At 51.2% G+C, this 16,854-nt stretch overlaps 1 protein-coding gene across 2 annotated transcripts in view; it reads left to right on the forward strand.

Annotated features, from left to right (window-relative positions):
• pde1a (phosphodiesterase 1A, calmodulin-dependent) overlaps positions 1-16,854 on the forward strand; it is a 725,115-nt gene that overhangs the window by 91,456 nt on the left and 616,805 nt on the right. For both annotated transcript variants that reach the window (XM_038789235.1, XM_038789236.1), the window contains exon 2: positions 10,062-10,215. In XM_038789235.1, the coding sequence (XP_038645163.1) occupies positions 10,062-10,215 (154 nt within the window). The remainder of the gene's footprint in view (positions 1-10,061; positions 10,216-16,854) is intronic.

The raw sequence follows: 16,854 nt of genomic DNA on the forward strand, positions 1-16,854 counted from the left end.
GTCGTGGTGTCCTGGGTCGTGGTGCCCTGGGCCGTGGTGCCCTGGGCTGTGGTGTCCTGGGCCGTGGTGCCCTGGGCCGTGGTGCCCTGGGCTGTGGTGTCCTGGGCCGTGGTGCTCTGGGTCGTGGTGTCCTGGGTCGTGGTGCCCTGGGCTGTGGTGTCCTGGGCCGTGGTGCTCTGGGTCGTGGTGCCCTGGGCTGTGGTGCCCTGGGCCATGGTGCCCTGGGCCGTGATGCCCTGGGCTGTGGTGTCCTGGGTCCTGGTGCCTTGGGCTGTGGTGCCCTGGGTCCTGGTGCCCTGGGCCGTGGTGTCCTGGGCCGTGGTGCCCTGGGCCGTGGTGCCCTGGGCCGTGGTGCCCTGGGTCGTCTCGGGCAGAGAGCTGGTGTTCCGGCTGCTCTCCCCGTCAGTGCTCGGATTTCTGGAGGGCACCAGCCTTGGCACTCGCAGTGTGCGGGGGGACGTGGATGGGCTGGGACCATCCCCGGCTGGTCCTGTAAGGCACAAGACAGCATGGATGGTTAGACAGCTGGGCGGATGCACATAATTCATTCTCCCGCCCCACACACAAGCATCGCAGCCAAGATGGCCGCAAGGAGGGCAGCGCCGCGATTCCGGGATGCCAAACTCAAGACCCTCCTGAACTCGGTGGAGGAGAGGAGGCTGGTGCTGAATCCTGGGCCGGGATGGAAGGTGCAGCCATGTGGGTCAGGATGGGGTCTGACTGTCCCCCTGGGAGAGGAGGGGGGCGAGCGAGTCACATGTGTGTGGGGGTATGGTGCTAGGTGCCACAGGCACAGCGCTGGGTACTCACCCTGGCTGCCCTGAGGAGCGAGGAGGTGTGAGGTGGTGAGGGCTAGGTTGAGTGGCGTTGGGAAGTGGGGCGAAGAGGTTTGGGGTGAGGGGGGTGGGGTGTGGGGGTTCGGGTTCGGGTGTTTGGGGTGTGGGGTGAGATGGGTTGGGGTGGACACACATTTGTTGTGAGGACCTGCAACCAGGCAGGGGGGGTCTCACTTCATGGCGTGCCGCTGATCTCCGTGTCGATGACCTCGCTCTCCTTCGGCCTGCCGACAATCTAGTGCCCTCTGCTTGAGCACAGTGAGGGGACACAGGTCTGGTGGTCCCACTCCCGGTCCCGGCGGTTGTGCGCAGCCTTGTGTTGGGGGTGGGTGGGGGGGGGGGGGAGACAGCAACAGTGTGAGCCGGCAGTGTTAGACAGTCCGATGCATGCAGCCCAGGGGTTGGTTCTCTGATGGCATCAGTGGCCAAGGCACACAGCCATTGCCACTGGCATGGGTGGGTGCAGCCATGTGGGTCAGGATGGGGTCCGACTGTCCCCCTGGGGGAGGGGGTCGAGCGAGTCACATGTGTGTGGGGGTAAGATGCTTGGTGCCACGGGCACAGCGCTTGGTAGTCACCCTGACTGGCCTGAGGAGGTTGTGCAGTTTCTGCCTGCACCGGTCTGCAGTCTGGGCCACCACCCCGGCCACCACCGTGCCATCTCTGCTCAGGCACGGTGAACTATGGCGCCTGCTAACCTCCATCCCGGCCCAGGATTCAGCACCAGCCTCCTCTCCTCCACCGAGTTCAGGAGGGTCTTGAGTTTGGGCGTTCCGGAATCGCGGCGCTGCCTTCCTTGCGGCCATCTTGGCTGCGATGCTTGTGCGTGTGGGGCGGGAGAATGAATTATGTGCAGCCACGGCGGAGCGTCAATCACAGAACCGGCGAATCGGCCGCCGGTGCGTTAAAATCGTGATGAGTTTCACGATCTGCCCATGCTAGCCCCTTGGGAGCGGTTGAATCGCTGCAGCTGGGGACACGATCTCGCTGTTGTGAAACTCCACCGTTTTCACGACGGCGTCAACACTTAGTCTCAGGAACGGAGAATCCAGCCCACAGTCTCGGAGATACCCAACTTCATGTTTCTATCCTAGTGAGCATAGATCACATTAACAAGGTTCTGAAAAGATCTGAGGATTCAAATACACTTTTTACCTTTTCCTTCAATGAAGGCATTTAGTGCTTATTTAAACAAAACATTTCAGCAATTGTCAGAAGATAGAGTGCCTTTAATTGTGGAAACCAGTAGCTTTTGATTCAGGATAACCTCTTATCATAAAACATTTGAAGTTACTGAGGAACATGGCTGACAAAACACTGTCCTCTGCATACAACAAATGGAATATATTACATGTAATGGAGAGTACAAATGGTATTGATACTATGGTATTGTCTCTTCAACAAAGTGTTTGAGGGAGAGATTTCTTTTGTAATTCAAATCATCCCCCCCCCCAAATATTGGGAGTCAGTACTAATCATACCAAGTAGGATAGTCAGTAGATGGGATACATCCTCTGTTGCTGAGGAAAGTAAAGCTGGACACTCGCAAGGATATGACCACAATCCTAATAGGAGTGCTGGTAGAGAACTGGATGATTGCAAATTTTACATCCATAATGAAGAAAGAGGCGGGAATATAACTGGCAACTACAGGCCAATCAGCCTAACCCCAGTGGTGGGAATTTTTTCGAACAATAATCTGGGACAAAATTAATTCTCTCTTGTTAATTAAAGGCAAATTGTAATTGACGAACTTGCTTGAGTTCTATGGTGAAGTAATGGAATGGGTTGATGAGGATAGTACATGAGGGCTTTCAAAAGATGATTGGTAAAATACCACGCATCAGACCTGGTACTACACAATAGATTTATTAACAAAATTACCACATATGGGATTAAAGGGGCAATGCTGCATGGATATAGAATATCTGAAGGGACAGAAGGCAGAGATCGTGGTGAATGGATGAGTTTCTATATAGGAGAAAAGTGTTGGAACCACTGCTCTTTTGATATCTATATTAAAGACCTGGGCCGGGATTCTCCCCTACCTGGCGGGGCGAGGGGTCCTGGCGTACTGGAATGGCAAGAACCACTCCGGCTTCTGGCCTCCCTAAAGGTGCGGAATTCTCCGCACCTTTAAGGGCTAGGCCCGCACCGGAGTGGCTCCCGCTCCGCTGACTGTTGCCAACAGCCTTTGGCACCCTGCCGACCGGCGCAGGGCTGGCCGAAAGGCCTTTGCCGGTCGGCGAAGTTTGCAGATGACATAAAACTCAGAAAAATAGGAAACAGTGAGGCAAAAGCAACGGTATAGAGAGGTGCGTGAAATGAGCAGAGACATGTGAAGTGATATATTTTAGTAGGAAGAATAAAAACAGGCAATATGAACTAAATGGTTCAATTTTAAAGGGAGACACAAGGGTCTGGAAAATTGTTACTGCGAGATTGAATCGGGAGTGCTCCCCGGTCCCAATGGGGGCGCCAGTCCTGGAGCCATTCAGGACATGCTAATAGGTCAGCACTCTCGCCATGTGAAACTAGTGCAATTCCAACTCACACCAGCGTCAGATTCGCCTGGGTCAGAATTGGCACTGGAGAGCTTGAGAATAGAACCATAGAACATAGAACAAACTGTGCAGAAGGAGGCCATTCGGCCCGTCGAGTCTGCACCGACCCACTTAAGCCCTCACTTCTACCCTATCCCTGTAACCCAATAACCCCTCCTAACCTTTTTTGGTCACTAAGGGCAATTTATCATGGCCAATCCACCTAACCTGCATGTCTTTGGACTGTGGGAGGAAACCGGAGCACCCGGAGGAAACCCACGTAGACACGGGGAGAACGTGCAGACTCCGCACAGACAGTGACCCAGCAGGCAATTGAACCCGGGATCCTGGAGCTGTGAAGTCACAGTGCTATCCACTTGTGCTACCGTGCTTGACCTTCATATAAGCACTCCACTCCCGACACGCTCATTCCAGCCGAAAAGATGCCATCCTGGAGAACAGCCCTGAGGTTCGCAGTCGCAGCGCTGGAGACCATGCTGGATGCTGTGGAGGAGACACCCTGATCCCCAGTGTGGGAAGGAGGCTGGCACCCACTGAAGTTAACTGGGCCTGGGTGGAGGTGGCAGGGGCGGCGAGCGCCGTGGGCCCCACCTCAAGGACCAGCCAGCAGCGTTGTAAGAAGCTGCACGATCTCCTGAGGGCGGCCTAGGTGAGTCACCACCTCCACGTGCCTGGTACAACCCTCATCCCACATCCCCCCACCCTTCAGCCTAATGCATCCCCTCCCCACCCCCACCACCTGGTGGACAGGTAGGCAGTGCTGCGGGAGGATGGGCAACATCCCTAGGCCAGCCACAACCTCTGCACCCCTGGCACCAGCCCCGTCCACACCCGCACGTGGACCAGTCTCCGTGCTCTATCGTCACCTGCATCGAGACCCTGGTCGAGATGACAGTGGACCTCCAGGACTGGCACCATCAGGTGGTGTTGGAGCCTCCGGAGCTCACTCCGGCCGCATCCCCATTCCAAGCAGTAGCCCAGGCACATGCTGGTAATTCCCGCAGGGGAGGTGCTGGAACACCACAGCGCCATTCAATCCTCCCCACCTGTCACTGGTGCATTCGATGTGCCGCGGGCAGAACAAGGTGGCACCTCATCAACTGTGACACACGAACGGCGGCTGGGCCCATCCAGGTCCAGTTGCTCCAGAGAGTGGCCGCCAAAGCAGACCCAGGTCACAGGGCAGGATATACAGCAGGTCACCTCCACATCAGATGACACTGCCTGGGGAACCACCTAGATGCAGCATTAGGACACATAAGGTTAGAAAGTTAGACACCAGTTATGTTAGCCTTCTGAACTTCCCTACCCTCTATCAGAAGGGTGTGAGGGGTGGGCTGGACTGGGTCGAATGCAGAGTGTGTGCCAGGTTGGGGAGTGGTGGGGCTTGGGGGGGGGGGGGGGTGTTTGGATTGCATGGGTGGTTGGTAGTGTGGGGTGGGGGTATTGGTGGAAAGCACGGGGCAAGGCCTCCAGGACAGTCCGAAGTTCCCCCATGGGGTCGCATCAGATGGTCACACACCAATCGCACATTCAGGGAGTGGAAGCCCTTCCTATTGATGAAGGGCACCCCTCATGCAGCGGTGCCCATAGAGGGACGTGTTTCCCTTCAATCAGCTCCTGGACCTGGGGCATGCCAGCAATGGTGGCGAATCCCACTGCCCAGGCAGCCTGGTGGACTCAGTCCACATTGAAGTTTATATAGTCTGTAGCCCGGTAATGTAGGGCACCGTGACGGCATGGATGCACTTATGAAAGGATGTCTGCGATATCCCAGACGAGACTCTGCTCGGCGCCTGGAAGAAGCGTATGGCAAAGACGTTCAGGCTGACTGTCACCTTGACAGCCACCGGGAACAGGTGTCCTCCTCTATACCCTTGTGGTATCAGGAGCTCCATCATCTGTCACCGATGGGGCACGGTCTCTCTGGTTAGCCCACGTCGTGCTACGGCGGTACACGTGTGGCCTGATACGGCATCTCCTTCGCACCTCTACCTCGGCCTGTTGGACAGCCGGCTCTCCAGTCTCACCGGCTGGTCCCTGTTCCCCTGGGGCAGGCTCCTGTTGTGCAAGGTCCTCCCTGAACAGCTCTTGTGCGTGCAGCCTCAGCGCACCCGCTTTCCTGGCTGTAAACGTTCTCCGCATAGGGGAAAGGGCCGACATGTTAGTATGGTGAGTACTCCCATGCCCATCTGGGTCCAACAGGTTACTTGGTGGCCCTGGGTTGTGGCGCAGCTCCAGCCTCCACTTTGCCCCCTTCCCAATCCCACCCCCACTTGTCGGCCATTCCCCCAACACCTTCCACACCGCACACTTGGCCTCATTGGTGTCTGGCACCCAGAGCTTCTGAGCCCATCACCCGGCCCTGGCGGAATGTGTACCAATGGCTGGCGCTGCCCATGCCAGTGATATGCTCCATGGCCACTGTCCTGCGCCCTCCTCTGCGTTCTACTGTGGGTGTCCTCCTTGGGTGGACCATATGGTACCCTGCCAGAAGGCTGGCACCGGGTTGTGGGTGGGTGGGTCACCATATGCCACTGACTACCTCCATGCTTGGTGGCATGTGAGCAGGCAGGGCTCACGGATGGGGCTTGGCAAGGACGGGTTTGCACCTGTTAGGAATGTAGCTGTGGTGTGCTGTAGGTCCTGTGTGCGACGTACAGGTTGTGCCAACCTGTCCGGGAGCAGGATGGATGGGTGCAGGAGTACGGTGGGCAGGCAGGACTTGGAGTTAGCTGGTAGCACTGAGGGGTGGGCTTACTGATGTGTCACTGGTGGGGCCTCTGCCCTGGTATGGGCTGTGTTCCAAGGAGGATGCCAAAGGAAATGGTGCATGAGCCCACTGTCCACGGTGCACTCTGCTTGTCCCCTGCCTCCCCTGCAGTGTGGCAGCACTTCTGATGGGTGCACTGAGTGGGTCATGGTGTGTGCTTGTCCAGTCGGTGGGGTGAGCAGCCAGATGGCTACCTTGCAGGCTGCGGCAATGGTGGTTCGTGCCCCGGGGGACACACCCAGAACCCATCTCTGAGTCGATCCCCCCGTTCCTCCCCGCATGGTATGTCGTTAAGTTTTTCAATATAACACCTCAAATTGAAAAGTTGTTAAGAAGGTGTACAAGATCCTAGAGACATCGGGCATAATTCTTACTTTCCAAAGCGAGTGGGGTGGAGGATGCAGGTGCAGGATTAAATCCCTGAAAAGTGGCATTGGGTTCGGATGCCAATATAATTGTGCCCACTTTCAGTTTTGACCTAGGTAAGTTTTCAGGTCAGTGGGGAATCCCCATGCAGTTGGTGAGAAAGTTATTAAAATATTCAAACAAGTAATTGGCATTGACTTTAAGCAAGCATTCCGGCTTTAATCAGCCAGCGCACAAGGATCCTGAGATTTCTTGCCAGGGTCAGTGAGGCGAGGACATAGCAGGAAAAGATTGTTTAATGAAATGGACATGCTGTGAGCCTTTAAAGAGTGAAATATATCCTCGAGTGAACTGCCACAGTGAAATGCTTATGCTTGCAGAATTATTGTTCTGACAGCCTGAAATCATTACTTGGAATGTCAATTTCAACTTTTTGCAATTACGTCCAAGTGCTTCGGAATATATTTCCACTCATCTGAACTTCACTTTAGGATGGGAGCCTGGACCTCTGGTGACAAGCAGCAGGAGCAGCCACACCAGCTATCAGTAGCACAAGGAGGCACAACCGTCATTAGAGAGCCACCAAGAACAGCAAGGGCACCAACATGAGGAGCAGCAGTAACACCAACAGCAGCTACATTCTCTGAAGTGTGACTCAGGGAGTGGATATAGAGCTGCATTTCCAAGGAGATGAGATCCCCAGCAGAGGATGTACAGTCAGAGGGTGAGCTTCCTCAATACCATGGAGTAACAGTCAGAGACTCCGACTTTCACAGCAGACCATTGCTGGCATCTACAGCCTCCTGAACAAGTCCTCGTTTCAAGCGAGGGCATGCATTGCCAATGACTGTCGAGGTCACCGCAGCCCCAGAATTTCCTTGTCTCTGCCCCCTTCCAGGAAGTTCTAGAGATAGCTACAGGATCTTAAAATCGGAGGAAACTGGAGCACCCGGAAGAAACCCTGAAGATACCATACAGACAGTTGGTGCAGGAGCTATGGGCTCCCGGCCCGCTTCAGCCCCCCTGCTGTTTGAGGGTCAACTCTATTAAGATTCTGCCGATGGAATACATAAGCAAGGAATTAATATTAAATCTTTATAAAATACAGGGTAGGACCCAAACTGGAGTATTGTAGCCAATTCTGGACATAACTCTTTATGAAGGCTGTCAAGGCCTTAGATAGAATTCAGAGGAGGAGGAGATTTGCCGGAATGGTACTGGGAATTAAAATCTTCAGTTGCATGGAGCGATTAGTTTTGTCCGACTCAGAGCAGAGAAGGTTAAAGGATGATTTAATAGAAATGTTCAAAATCATGAAGAGATTTGATAGAGTAAATAAAGGAAAGTGTTTCCAGTTGTAGAAGTGTCAATGATCAGAGACCACAGATTAAAGGTAGTTGACAAAAGAATCAGAGGCGACATGAGGAAAACATATTTTAGGCAATGAATAGTTATGATCTGAAATGAACGACCTGAAAGGGTGGTGGACGTAGATTCAATAATAACTTTCAAAAGGGAATTGCATAAATTCAAGAAGTAAGCGAAGAATTTGCAGTCTTATTGTGAAAGAGCATGGAACTAATTATATTGACTTTTCAAAAACTGGCACAGGTCAAATGCTGCCCTCTGTGCTGTATGATTCTACGGCATTAGACCATAACTATCGGTTATAGAATCTCTAGATCTACGATTTACAGTCACTCCTGGGCTCAGAGCCAATATGTAACCACAGAATATTAGCAAGGACATTAACATATCTTGTGCAACGGCCATTTTTTCTTTTGAATTACAATTCATTTTATCTGTATATCAAGATGGAAAAAAACTAACCTGGGAATGAGCGGGAACAAAGGGGGCGATTCTCCGCACTCACGACGGTGCAGAGAATAGCGGGGGTCGTAAATTTTTACGGCCACGCTAGTCTGATGCCCTCCCGCTATTCTCCCCCCCCCTTGTCATGTGACGCGTCAGCCGTCGTAAACTCTGGCAAGCGGGCTTAACGAAATTCATTAAGCCCGCGATGCCGGAGTTCACGGTCGCGGCATGCTAGCCCCGACCGGGGACCAGAATCGGTTCCCGGTCGGGGGGCGGAGGCTGGCGTCAAACCCGCCCGTTTTTGACGCCAGCCTCACGATTTCTCCAGGTTTCGGAGAATCACGCCCAAAGTTTCCTGCAATATGGCACACACTGGCTTGTGATGTTTGTTCTTGCTCGCAGCAACTGCTGATGGTATCGTGTCTAATTTAATATTCCCAATGTTCGGTGTTGTTCTTTATGATATGATGTTATATCCCAATAGCGTAGCCAATACTGTGGGTATTTCTATTTATCTTGGTGAACCACAAGCCTTCCCTTATATCGATCAAATGACCACACAACCAGTTAGTTAGCTCAAAAGATGGTTTACTTACAGACACAAGTGTTACTTCGACACGCAAACACAATATCTACTACGAGTTAAACTACACCCATCAGCTACAATAACCTATACTTAACTTCAGGGCGACCGGCACTGTGCAAATGGATAAAGCCTTTATCTTGATTTCATGTGGCTGGTTCGAAGAAGTGGCTCTGTCTCTGCTGGGCTCATCCGTCAGGTAGCGATCGCTGGTCTTGAACTTGGCTAGCTGGTCGTTATGCTGTGATTGGTGTGGGCACAGGCAGATCCCAAAAGAGGCTGGCACAGGCCGGGTCCAAAAGAGACAGAACACATGGCTGTGTCCTTTTTTATCCCTCTGGGAATTTGCGCTCTTTGGGGCGGTCCTTAACCTTGGACCCAAGAGTTCGACAGGGCTCTGATCACTGTCTTTGATTTCGGCCCATAAAGGGGCGGGTGCATTGGTAGCTGGGTGGGTCCTTTGCGGTCATTGACCTTGGCAGTTGGGCTCTCTGAGTAAAGGGAGTGGCGCCAATCAGTCTGTGGCTGTACCGGTTTCTTGATTGGAGTCCTATTGTTCTGGGGAACGGGCCATTAAAATGCAAACGAGTGGGGGTTTCGATCAGGTCTAGCTACCTGCATTTCAAATACACAGAAGCTCCATATCTGTCTGAATCCTGGGTTGGCCATAATTCCCATAGTCCTTTGCAGATGGCCATCTCCGATGCCTACAATGGTAATAAAATATATCCACATGGTAGACAGAAAACACCAGGGCTCAGGGAATGGCGTCAACACTTGCCAACAGTAGTAACGGTAGAAACCACAATTCATAGAAAATGGTTTTATTTCGCGCACTAAGTAATTGTCATTGATCTGAAAACCTGCTTCTCTCATAAATGCTTCTTAAAAGTAAAGTTGGAAAGATTTGGGACACAGTGTCCGCTGTGACATTTCAAGATTTCAGCCCATGTGCCGCGGAGAGTTAATATTACCATGTTGGAGAAAGGCTATTTATGTGTCTGATTATCAAAGAAAAAATGGATAAATATGAACTCTAGCAGTCACAAAGCACATCAAAACATTTATTTTGCTGTGGACCTTTAAAGGACCTTTAAAGTTCCTGTCCTGTTTTTCTGTTGTAGGTTCTGATTCTCATGCTGTACACCCTGACCCCTACAACTTAAACAAAGAGAATCCACATGGACAGCCGGATGAGGACAGCAATGTGGACGGCAAATCTCCTCTGGATTTTGGCACTGCATTCGGAACTAATGACCCAGGAAAACCAACAGTCAGGTTAGAAAGGCTGCAGTAAAATTGAACAGAAATAAATCTGAAAAAGTGTGGTGGTATAGATATGAGCACTGCCATTGATGCAGAGCACTGGCTTCCCATTGGCTCTGGCTGGTCATGTGCCTCTCGTCCGATTGGTTGGGACTAGTCATGTGACTGCTCTCCAATTGGTCGAGAGCCTCCGAGGCGGGGTATAAGTACCCAGAGTTCCCGGTGGTCTGCCATTCTCTGTAGTCGACCACCGGGCTAACAACTAGCTGATTAAAGCCACAGTTCAGATCCTAATTGTGTCTTGAGTCGAATTGATGGTACATCAAAAAGAAAACTCTGAAACTGCGCAATAAATCAGTGGCTCTATGAAGAGAAAAGGCAGGCTATGAAGTTTTGGGTATGTTCACTGAGGAGTACATGCCTCACGTTCATGGCCTTTCCTCTTCCCAGATGTTGTATTTTCCAGAGCTGTCTGGATTCTTTTTGTAATGTATATGAAGCATATATGAATAAAACAGAATTGCATTTTTGATCATGATTATAGAAACATGTAACTTCTGATGGAGTGGCAGTTGAGTCAGATTGTCACTCAGCTCTCAAAGTCTTACCTTGAAATCCAGGCGATTCTATTTTGCCTGACTTTCCAAGTCGGGCTGGGTGAGTTCTGGATAGTCCAACACATCTCTGGGGCCAGCACTGATGGCTGTAGAGTTAGAGGTAAGTAAGTCACACCTCCTTTTTAACAGCACCAGCTCTCATAAACCAGGTAAAATTAAAGGTTGAGCCAGCCTTAAAGGTCTTTGACAAGGTACGTGTGTAACGTAAGTGGGTAGATTTGGGAGGTGGGTCTGGTTGGGCCTTGGTGGTGGTCAGAGGGTTTTTGCTGGTCGGACATTGAGGAGGTGTGGAGGGTTCAGTTGTGTCGGGCCTTGGAGGGTGTTGTGTCAGGTCAGGCGTGGCCTTGTGAGTGGGGTGAGGTGAGGCTGGGCCTTTGGGGAATTGGGTTCGGCAGGGCATTGGGGGGATAACTGGGGTTTTGGAGAATCCCATTGAGGGGTGTGGGGGAGGCCCGTTTGGGTGAGAGAGCTGTGGGAGGGGCTGGGGCAACCCCATGGGAGGTTTCTGGGTGTGAGACGAGTCTCAAGGGGTGCCAGAATGTGTCTGTCCAATGGTTACTAAGAAGCTAGAAGCGGTTTTAATTCTTCTAACTGTTTCTGGGTAACCATTCATGGAACAGTCAGAATCATCCAAAGTTTGTGGTGTAATCCGCAGTTTTCAGATGGTCCCCATTGGCAGGCATTTGCCCATGGGAAGGAAGTTTGCACTTCCCAGGCAATTGCCATACAAACCTTATCTGGGAACCTCTGGAGGTGGGATGTGGGGGTAAGTTATGGCCCTTTGACAAAGTCCAGCAGCTTTTAAATGATGGACACAATGAACAGAATTTGGAAGGTTTCCCGCTCTGCCATCTAAAGTGTCAATGGGGAACACATTCCTGCTGACTCTGGCTGCCCAACAGCCATTTAAAGTTTGGCAGAGCTATAATTGGCTGGGGGTGAGACCTCTGTCCCGATTTGGGAAGGATGTCCCGCCTTAGAGAGCTGTCATCCAATCGGATTGACCTGCAGTTCTGATGTCCAAGCAGCATGAGAGTCAGTTCCCAAGGAAGTGGAGCTAATGGAGGCAGGAATGTAGGTAAGTCTGGGGTATTGACCGGGCCAAGCTGGAAGCCCCAATGGGGGGAGTGAGGGGGTTGGGGCACAGGGCTTGAGTAGCTGGTGGTGGGAGGATTTTGGCAGGGGTTGCCTTTGATGGGCACAGGGGATCTTCAAAGGATGAGTCCCACCTTGCCCAATGCCAGCCTGTGCTAAAGCTGCTGGGCTATCTACTTGGTGTGGACCATTCCCGTCACAGATTAAACAACAGCATGGGCGGCATGAGTCACTTAAATGGTCATTAATTGACCACTTCCTCCGCCGGGAGGAAAACATGGGCAGGGAAACCTAAAATTCCATCCAATTAAACAATGGGCTCGATTCAGCGACCGCGTTGCACCCAGCGCGGATCGGGGCGCATGGGGTGAATAGCGGGAGAGGGCAAAATCAAGATTTGGGCTGGGCGGGAACCATTTTGTGATTCATCCAGCCCGATCCTGATGGCAAGTTCCAGAACTATCTCAAAAATGGCCAGAATATCATGAACCCTTATTTGCACTCATTTCAATCACATTAACAAGATTGAAGTCGAATGCATTGGCCTCCTGGGCATTACCCGACATCTCAGCGGGACATTATGCGGGCATCATTTAGTTCTCCTTTACAAAAACTGGAACCTGGCGCAATCGCTACTGAGAGGAAGTGAGGAGGTGAGTAGTCATTTCCATTTTCTGGCATGCAGCTCAAGGGCACTGGCCCAGTGCTCAGAGAGGGGAGGTGGGGTGCCCTTGAAGGGGTTTGGTGAGAGGGCTGAAGCGTTCTAGGTCAAAGGTTGCTCACGGTTGTGGGGTGATGAGGGGCTTTATGTCTGTGAATCCTTAGAACCATCTATAAATATTGTGGTGACCCAAAATGGGGGCAAATACAACTGCAGACTGTTTATCCTACCAAACTCACCCAGGACAAAGCCCTGCTGCGGCTTCCATTCCGAAATTCAATTTCACCCCCTTTGACTGTGGGCAGCTTCCAGCTTTGCAGCCGAAGTCTATTTCAAATGAGGAATTTGTTTTGTTGGTTGTGATAGTACCTCACATTCCTCAACTCACAAATGCCTCCTTGAGGGCACATGTGGCATGTCTCAGAGGATGATTAACACACTGTATGTCCAGCAAGCTTTGATGCCTGAACAGTGTGCCTGAACTCTAGGAGCATCAGCACCAAAGGGGCAGCTTCCAACAATCCAACACTTAAGAGCAGGGCTTCACCACTGTTGATCCTCACGCGACCAAAGGGTAGAGATGTATGGATGAGCGGACGGCAGCTGAGAACATCCTCCCTAATGTTCCCGGCAGAGGTCTGGGGTTTAGGGGCTCCTGATATGGCTGTGGGTGAGTGCGCATATCAAGTTTGCCAGCATAACTGTTTCGCTGGATGGCACTCTGAGAGAAGGTAGGACAGTCATGGTCAGGGTTAGGGGGCATTTGGGAGATTTGAGGGTCCCAGGATGGAAGTCCTAACTGATTGTCGGTCTCTCTCCTCTTCAGTTCCTTCCAGATATGACAATGTTTTCTGGAGTCGACCCTGCAGAGGCTGCCTTGCCTTGCTTGTGGCAGCTGAGGTGGGCGGATGCCGTAGAAGGCAGTAGCGACAACACAGGCTGGAGGCGGCACCCCATGAGCAGGGGACCGCCGCACACCCTGAAGACCCAGGCCCCCATTAGGCTGAAGAGAGACCCAGAAGGGGAGGCCAGCGACAGCCCAAAATATACAGGAGTCGTTGGTCCGTCTATGGAGTTGACGCAGAAGACTCTGTCTCAGCGGAGGGACTGGTGCGGCATTGGTGCCACATCCACATGGATATGGTACCCCGTAGAGGAGGAGGATACCCATTCCTAATGGTTGTGAACATCACTGCAGCATTAAACTTCGATGCCACTGGGTCATTCCAGGGCTCGAGTGGGAATCGGTGTGGCATATCACAGGCATCCGTCCACCGGTGCATTCAGCAGGTGACAGATGCTCTGTTTGTCCGGGCACCAAACTACATCACCTGTGCCACCCTGTTCTGCCCGTTGCCGTTGAGATGTTCCGGTGGAAGGAAGACGGGGATTCTGAAGAAATGGAGACTACCATAGTCTACTTGGCTACTTGGTGGCAGGACCTGCGTTGTTCTCCAGCCCTTCCTCCTCCCTGACAGTGCCCATTGGGTTCTGGGGGACACCATCGGATGGAGGGGTAGCTGGAGTGAGCTCCAGAGGCATCTGAGTCACCTGCAGCTGCCATTCCTGGAGGTTCCTCATTGTTTGCACCATGGTGTTGATTCCCTCAGTGATGGTCCTCAGTGACTGGGGCTGGTTTAGCATAGTGGGCGATACAGCTAGCTTGCAATGCAGAACAAGGCCAGCAGCGCGGGTTTAATTCCCGTACCCGTATCTCCGAACAGGTGCCGGAATGTGGCGACTAGGGGCTTTTCACAGTAACTTCATTGAAGCCAACTTGTGACAATAAGCGATTATTATTATTATTATGCTCTGTAATGCCTTGGCAATTGTTACCTGCATTTGGGACACATCTCTCGGTGACTGGGACATGATGCTGAGGCCCTCAGCCATGGTTGGCACAGACTGAGCCATACCTTGGACACCACCACTCAAGGTACAGACGTCATGGTCCAGGTTTTCCTTGACAGTCGCCACCCTAGCAGTGTTGGCCTCGGTGCCGCACATTTTTGGCAGCATTTCCTGCGCTTACAATCTTTAGGATGCAATTGGCCTTGCAGTCACCAGAATGTCACTGACACCCAGTCCTGAATCTCATGGCCGTGTCCTATCATCTGCATCAGCTCTGGAAGAACATAGAACATAGAACAGTACAGCACAGAACAGGCCCTTCGGCCCTCGATGTTGTGCCGAGCAATGATCACCCTACTCAAACCCACGTACCCACCCTATACCCGTAACCCAAGTGGGGACTTGAATGTCTGGGACCCCCCTCCCATCTTGACCGTTTTCCATTTATTATAATAATAATCTAATAATCTTTATTATTGTCACAAGTAGGCTTACATTAACACTGCAATGTAGTTACTGTGAAAATGGGTGACCTTCTCTTGCGGGGACAAAGCGAGGGCACTGTTCGCGCTTGATGGGTCAGGAGGTTTATAGCAGATGGCATGTGAGGGGATCGCACCTGGGCATGAAGGGTTTGTGCTGGTGAGTGGGGGGCGGGGTTCTGAGAAACAAGCACAAAGATCGGATGAGGGGAGGGTGTGAGGTGTCAGCTAGTAAATTGAGTGGGGGAGGAAGAGGAGAGGTTTGGGAATTTAAGGAGTGGCATGCAAACTGATGTCAGAGAGAGGTGATAATTTACCCTTGCAGCTCGTGGGGGGTTGTTGGTCTTCTTCTGAAATTGGATGGCGGTCCTCCTTGTCATGCTGCCTGCACTGACAGTTGCTTCCACTCCCTCGCAGGCAGCATAGCTCACCCTGTTGCTGGTCCTCCAGCCCCTCGAAGGAACAGGTTGCTTCGCCTCTCATTCCCATCATTGAGAAGCTTTGTAAGGTTGGCATCCCAAAGTAAGGGGCAGGTCTGTGGGTTGCCATGCTTGTGTGTTGACTGGCAGTGAGTGGTGAGGTGAACTGCTGAGGTGCGAGTTGGGCGATTCAAACTGCGAGAGAGCCAGAAATGTTGAGAATCTGTCGAGGTCCCAGGTTCGATCCTGGCTCTGGGTCACTATCCGTGTGGAGTTTGCACATTCTCCCCATGTCTGCGTGGGTTTCGTCCCACAACCCAAAGATGTGCACACTAAATTGACCCTTAATTGGAAAAAATGAATTGGGCAGTCTAAATTTATATAACAAAAGAAGGGGCAGCACAATGGCGCAGTGGGTTAGCCCTGCTGCCTCACGGCGGCGAGGTCCCAGGTTCGATCCTGACTCTAAATTTAAAAAAAAAAGAAATGTTGAGAATCTCGTGGGGACTCATTTTTGGCACTAAGTGCCATTGAATATGGGCTGCAATCTCGCCAACATGATAATCGCGAAATTCCCCCCCCCCAAACGCATCCAAAACTGGACTTTAACTTGAGTCCGCTGAATCGCGTCCAATGAATGCCATCACATTGCTAAATAACGTAGACACCTGTATTCTCTGTCCATCTTCTCAGTTTCCTATCAGAGCACAATCTCAAGATTATCGCCAACAAGTCCCTTTCTTTTGTTACTTCAAGAAAAGTTTGTTTTGTACAAACTGTTCCACTATTATGTATGCACTTTGTTTGCTTATCTCTGGGGCTTCTCTGGTTTGAGTTTTCATTGTGATACATGCAAAGTCAGACTGTTGACAACAATAAGATTTTATAGTGGAGTAAAAGCTGTAACACAGATTGAAATGAATAGAACTGAGTTTAGCTTTTACACAGTGAGGGACATGACAAAATATTCCTCTTTGTGCAAATTTCAATAGTCACCTAGTCACATAGAAAGTAACTGTCAATTAATTGATCACATCCTTGTTAGTACAAAAAGTTTATTGTTATACAATGCCAGGTTTGGTATTGAATTTGCACCAAATCATTATTTGGTTCATTCCATTTTAAAATGAGGGTGCCTCCGAAGGCCATTTCATTGTGTTGCTCCACTGATGTTTTCCAATTGTACTTTTTAAATTTTGAATCAAATTCTTTCTTGCTACACTTGTCATGGGAAAATGATTGATGTCTCTGCATGTTATTGTTTTATTGAATGGATGCTTCAAGTGTTGCCCAATCCATATTTACAGTAACAATCTGGCTAGATCACTAGTGAAGTCATGATAATTCCACAATAGGTGGATTTTGATTTAGAATTATATTGGTGATGTTATATTGGCCGGAATTCTCCGGTGATCGGGATTCTCTTTTCCCGCTGGCAGCGCAGCCCTCCCCATGAGTTTCCTGGCTGTGTGGGGTAGCTGCAACGTGAAATCTCATTGAAAAGCGGCAGGAAGAGAGAATCTCAC

The sequence above is a fragment of the Scyliorhinus canicula genome, chromosome 2, assembly GCF_902713615.1.
Source record: "Scyliorhinus canicula chromosome 2, sScyCan1.1, whole genome shotgun sequence".
Lineage (NCBI taxonomy): Eukaryota > Metazoa > Chordata > Chondrichthyes > Carcharhiniformes > Scyliorhinidae > Scyliorhinus > Scyliorhinus canicula.